At 38.9% G+C, this 6,000-nt stretch overlaps 1 protein-coding gene across 2 annotated transcripts in view; it reads left to right on the top strand.

Annotated features, from left to right (window-relative positions):
- Positions 1–1,485: 1,485 nt before the first annotated feature.
- Positions 1,486–6,000, top strand: part of SLC4A4 (solute carrier family 4 (sodium bicarbonate cotransporter), member 4) — a 291,594-nt gene continuing 287,079 nt past the window's right edge. The window contains exon 1 of one of the 2 annotated variants that reach the window (XM_004681227.2): positions 1,486–1,596. In XM_004681227.2, the coding sequence (XP_004681284.1) occupies positions 1,524–1,596 (73 nt within the window). In that variant the 5' untranslated portion in view covers positions 1,486–1,523. The remainder of the gene's footprint in view (positions 1,597–6,000) is intronic. The other variant, XM_004681226.2, reaches the window with a different exon arrangement.

Here is a 6,000-nt window from a genome sequence, read left to right as displayed (position 1 = left end):
AGACCATTAGGTGGTAGGCACAAACTGAGTACTTTTACATATGTGTCTGATTTGAATCTCAGAGCAATAATGCCAGGTTGCTGTTATTACCCTCAATTTTATAGATGGAAAACTGAGGCTCAAAAAATGTGAAATACTTTGCTTTAGGTGATACTCACTCAGTGCTAGAAGTAGGTTTTTAAAACCAGGTCTACCTGACACCAATTTCTGACTTTTTATGCTAACATAGTTCCTTTGTGAGGTGGATATGCTCCTAAAATAGAAAGGAGGAAAGTGAATTCAGTGCATATCTGCATAGATTATAACAAATATCTGAAGCACAAGAATAAATCACACAGACAATATGGAAAACAGACCTACAATATTCAATGCCTGAGCATATAATTGGATGAATAGAATACAGAGTGAACATTTGGTTCTCTGGCAGAGCTCATGTACGGTATGACATAGAGCAGCTGTCCCCAGAGAAACTTCTTTGTTTCTAGACCGGTACGACACAAGCAGCATTTGAGCAATTCAGGATTTCTTTTTGCTTTCACTATAAATAGAGTTCATGGAATTCTGTATGTCAAAGTTAATGCAATGAAAAGAAGTTGCAGAATATGGAAATAAACCTTAACTCTTTCTATAAATTAGAAACATGTTTGGCATCGGGAGACCGTAAAAACACTATCATTAGTTGGATGGAGTCTGAGGTCTTATTTAGCATATGAAATTGCAGAGTAGATCCTATTATGTAAGGCGGACAGCATAATGTGGCTACAAAATGAAGAACTTTGTGCCCTTCAGGGGAGAGTTAACAGGACAGATAGACAGAGAAAGAGATGTGTGATAAGAATGTGGAAAATGAATGAATGGGTGGCATATATATGTGACTGTTGCTGAAGTCGGGTTTCTGTATAATCCTCAGATGTCAGATTTCCGTAAGGCCAACATGTGACTCAAAGCTTGCCACTCAACAGAGAATACTGGGCTGTGCTGGTATTAAGAGGCTGGCTGGAAGCTAAGCTCCCACTGTGCACTAGCCTAACTCCCTGTCGCTTTCTCTGTGTGGGTGGGTGTGCATGTGTGTGTGAGGGTATACATTTTTATGCAGTGGGTGTTTAAAGAGCTAAGCACTGAAGCTGGATTTCCACAAACGATCATCACGAGCACTTCAGACATACCAAACTTCCTTTCTTGATATTTTTTTTTCCTTTGGGCTTTCATCATTTTTTCTCCCCTGCAAATCCCTAAGGGACAACACCCAACATCTAGCCTACAGGATTGATATTATTTTCTCTCACCTACCCATGTGGGTGCCCTCTCAAGGTTAGGACTGAAGCTATGTGGGACCGGCATGTTCTCCAGCACCAGAAGAGAGGAGCTGCGTGAAGGAGTAGCAGACACCACAGGAAGAGTGACTCTGCTCTGCTAACATGAACAACAGCGTGCAGGTTAACCTGCCCAGAAGCTGGGCTGCTTCAAGTGGCTCACTCCAGGAGAAGTCTGAGCATTCTTTTTTTCTTTTTTATTACTATAGGATGGAGGATGAAGCTGTCCTGGACAGAGGGGCTTCCTTCCTTAAGCATGTGTGTGATGAAGAAGAAGTAGAAGGTGAGCTTGGTGGGTTGGGGAAAGTGCATATTTGTGTATATGTGTATGTGTATTTACACAAACACATATGTGCATCCAGGCACATATGCACCTGTGTATGCATATATATTTGTAGATAACAGCATTTCTACATTTCATATATCTTGTATATTCAAAGTTCAAAACCAAAACATTTCGATGGAGTTTCATTAATCTGCACATTTTGCCTCAACACAGAAAGTAATTTTAAAAACTTGTTTGGATCCTCAGTTTCTGAATCAGTATGGACCTACCTGTTCAAGAAAAAGTCTCCTTTGAAGTGGATGCTTATGTTAGCTGTGCTTTTCTGTCAAAAATAAATATTTTGTTGGATAATATTAACCACCTTCCAGTGACTAACTCAAGAAAGCTGCTCTGCTAGATTTATATAAATGTTTTTGGCAGCAGCTTCTAATATCCTTGGAGCTTGCAGGGAAGAGAATAGATGTTATAGAAGGATGATAGCATTGTTGCAGGCAGTCTTTCTAAGCTGAGGCCATATAAAGAAATCATCCTGGGTAACTGTTAGGAAAAGATGGGCAAGCATTTTTTTACATAGAAAACCTCTAGAACCTCTTTTGCTCATGTCCTCCAGTGCCCATGCAAAACCAGATAAAAGTTAAATCTTAAGTGTTGTGCTGATGCTTTCAGTGTCTCTTCTCTTCTTATCCTTGATTTGTCAATATGGTAGAAATAATGCCATTTAGTTGATGGTGAGAAGGCAGGGCTTAATTATTATCAAAGCAACTGTGTAAATGCATTACAGGTACACAAGGCAGTATTAATATTTATAATGAAACTAAAACAAATAATCAGGTAATACTCATAAAGTTAAATGAAACTTGCAGGTAAACTGTTTCATAAATTTTTGCCTTGTAAAGTGATGAGACAGATTTATGTGTTTTAGAAACGCTAATCTGAATGGCACTCTTTGGTCCATACTTAATGCTTATGAAATACTTGGACCAAAGAGGTGATGGTGTTGGAAAGGAGGGTGGGGTGCTGTGTGTTTTGGAGTGATTCTCCAACCATGTTGAGCACCAGGTTTTGGGCGCGAGATTCTCCTGCGCCACTCAGAGTAGGCTGAACAGTGTGCCTCTTGCTATCACCTTATTCCTCACGTTTCCTTAGGAAGTTTCTTCTGACCATGTAGTGTTGGAGGGTTGGTACACCCTCCCTCCCCTTCCTGCACTTATGCTCTTGAGACTGACTAAAAGGAATTTCATGCCTATGTTCCTTAGGAAAAAGGAAACTACAATATTTTCTTTCATATTGTTTTATGGGTTCCTTGCGCTTTTACATCATGACTGTGGGAAAATGTCAAGTTGGTGAAAACAAAGTAGTAAACTTTTGTCTTAAGGTTCTTGTAACCTGTGATGTTAAGTTTTCATTGTGGTGCCTTCTGTCACTGTCCCAAAGTCAAAGAGGAGCTGAAATCTTAAATTTATAGCATATTGGGTGTAGGAAATGTTGTAGGATTGAGTGAATTTCATGTAGTGTCAGGACAGTTAAAGGAGAAAAACCAGTGAGAAAACTTGGGAATGAGATGTGCTATGTGTGTGTGTTTTCCATGAGAATAATGTTCCAGCTAAGTTCACAGGAGATGTAAATCACTTCCTGAGTTTGTGAGGTCTGTCGGATGGACAGCACCCTAATGCAATAGGATATTTTACATGGTTTCTTAAACCTCTGACTAAGAAGTTTATTTCCTGAAGTATTTCCCTTGATTTTTAAGGACCAAGTTAAGACAACAGTATAATGAATAGCAGCAAATCTGTAGCCAGGTTTCTTTAAGGAGAAGCAAGCAAACAAACAAACAAAAAACCCAAAAGATGATAGAAACATCTGTGAAATTATGTGGCTTTGTGATGATTAAATTTGCCACAAGGAATTGGTGTATTTTCCTATTCTGATAAGACTTTCTGTTATCTTTCATGTTGATTGGAGCCTGAGCTGATTACATTTCTTTGAAGGAGTCTAACTAGTTGCCAGTTGAATCCTGTGGCCTTGTAGCATGGCTGCTTAATAGTGTTATTATTTGGCCCAACAGTTTAGGCTTTTCTAAGTACAAGTCTTGTAATGCAACTAAGAACTTTCCTTACTAATTCAATGTCCTTCTAATTGGCCCTCCTTTTTTCTCATCTGTCTTCATAGTTATTCCAGGCGAAAGTGTAAAGAAGTTGAGATGGACATGGATTTGATAACATATCCCTGGTCCCAACTGATGATGAAGGGTTTTGAGTGAAAAATTTTCTTCAAGTAACTGAGACTATCCCATATTCTTAATTGTTCAGCGAAGGGTGCCTTAGAAGGAAAACCCTGTTATCTTTGTGCTGAAGCCACTGAGTTTTTTTGGTACTTTTATAGAAGTAAGTGCTCCAGTTTAAGGATCAGAAATTCAAAGGGCAAGGATCAATGATGTTTCCTTTTATCCAAGTAGTTATTTCTCTTGCTTCAGGATAAACATGGTTGACATATTCTGCAACACTCTTGGCAAAAATAAGTTTATAACTTTGTTTTTTAAAAGTAGGTTGCACAAATAAAATATATCTCCATGTTAAGTGATTATTAGGGTGACAGAGTTGCAGTAGCTCTAGTTATTGAGAAGTGTTTCTGCTGTTTTTGGTGTTTGGAGTGATTGGGCACAGCTCAGCCTGAAGGTGAGAAGAGCCAGATGCGTTCTCATGATTCTTGCTTTTTTTTTTTTTTTTAAGATTTATTTATTTATTTATACGGAACAGGGGTACAGGAGGCCAGAGGTGCAGGGGCTGTGTGAGGATTCATTAGAGACAGAGTGGGGAGCAGAACAGGCAGATTGACAAAGCACACTGCTCAGGGGCGCAGTGGGCAAGATGGGAGAGGTCTGCTGTGCCATGTGGGTCACCTCGGGGGCTGGAATCAAACTCATGCTTGAAATGGCTGTGTCCAGCTTGCAGTGCTGCGTCCAGCTTGTAGTGCTGTGTCCTAACCCATTGCACCACCAGGGAGGACCCGGCCCCATGGTTCTTTCTAAAGCTGTAGTTCTGGGGAGGGGAGCGCGCGATTGAGACTTCTAGTCACCCCCTCAGTTCACCTGGTTCAACTTTACTCTCAGTGGGTGGCATGACACTTAATCCATGTTCTGAAAACTTAATAGAAAAGCATCAACTGCAGAACTCACTTAGAACAGAGTGAGTCAGAAGAGGAGTCATCCTCTGCTTAATGAATTTATCTATGTGGTATATTTTTAAAGACCTAAACTTCATTTGCACAAATTTGCCTTATGTGCATTTATGTTAATGTTTTAAAGAGATACTCATTGAAAAGGAATCCAAGGGCCAGTTTTAATCTTAAAAGAGAAGTTTTGTATCTCATTTTTCATGGCTACTTTATGCTCAATGTGTTTTGTAAAGTTAATGGCTTTGGTACAGGTTAGTTACTGTGGGTAAAACACTTTAAAAATTGCATTGTTTCAGTATTCTTACTTATTTCTGTACCAAAGTGTCTGGCCTGTGCACTTTCACAGAATTGGTCTGTCTGTGGATGAAAAATTGATGTCTTCAGAACACAAAAAAGGAGCCATATTTAGATTCATTTTAAAGACAATGAAATGGGAGACATTATGAGGTTTTGTTGGGTGAACCAAGGTTGATTGAGAAATAAAAGACCCAGGTAGATTTTTCTTAACAGAAAGAAAGCCTATGGATGTTTTATCCTTTAAAATATAACCAGGATTTTGGATCTGTTTGACATAAACAGATTACTTAATATTCTCATATTTTGCAATAGGGGAAAAGAGCAAACTCCACCTTATCCTTTGAGATAAGGCCTTGGCTGTGCAAGGCTAGGTAACTCCCCAGCAAGCCTTGGCAACTCTGACTTTATGAGCAGGGCGGGAGGGGGGGAAGAGGGGAGGCTTTTCTTAACACCAACCAGCAACTCAGGAAGCATAAAGTACAGCAAGAAGATATTGGCTGAAGTCGGTCTCTGGGTCTCAAGTTTGATGGGTGCTCTCAACGCTATTATGATACTCTGTGGTCAATTTCTTCTTCCATTCACAACCAAGTCCCCATCTGTCCAAATGGAAGATTCATTCTACAAATTCACATGTCTGTGGATGGATATTAAGAGAGACAGTATTTTGGAATTTACAGAAGGATTGCTTTTAAATGAAAATAAAATTCAGATTAATAAATATAAATAAAAGTAAAACAGTAGGACAGGGGCTGAAACAGAGTAGATAGTTACCAAATATTTGTTAAAAGAAAGTACATAAAATAGAAATAAAGCATATGTAGAATTACTTTACATAGTCATTTAAAATCATAGTCATTTAATTAGAAAGTTGGTTCTCTTAGTCAAATGAGATCCTATCTTAATCTCTAATAATCTCTAACGATCCTATAC

Source organism: Condylura cristata, unplaced genomic scaffold (genome assembly GCF_000260355.1).
Source record: "Condylura cristata isolate star-nosed mole 26May11 unplaced genomic scaffold, ConCri1.0 scaffold00012, whole genome shotgun sequence".
Lineage (NCBI taxonomy): Eukaryota > Metazoa > Chordata > Mammalia > Eulipotyphla > Talpidae > Condylura > Condylura cristata.
The sequence above is the reverse complement of the archived record's forward strand: the minus strand, read 5'-3'. Positions and strand labels throughout refer to the sequence as shown.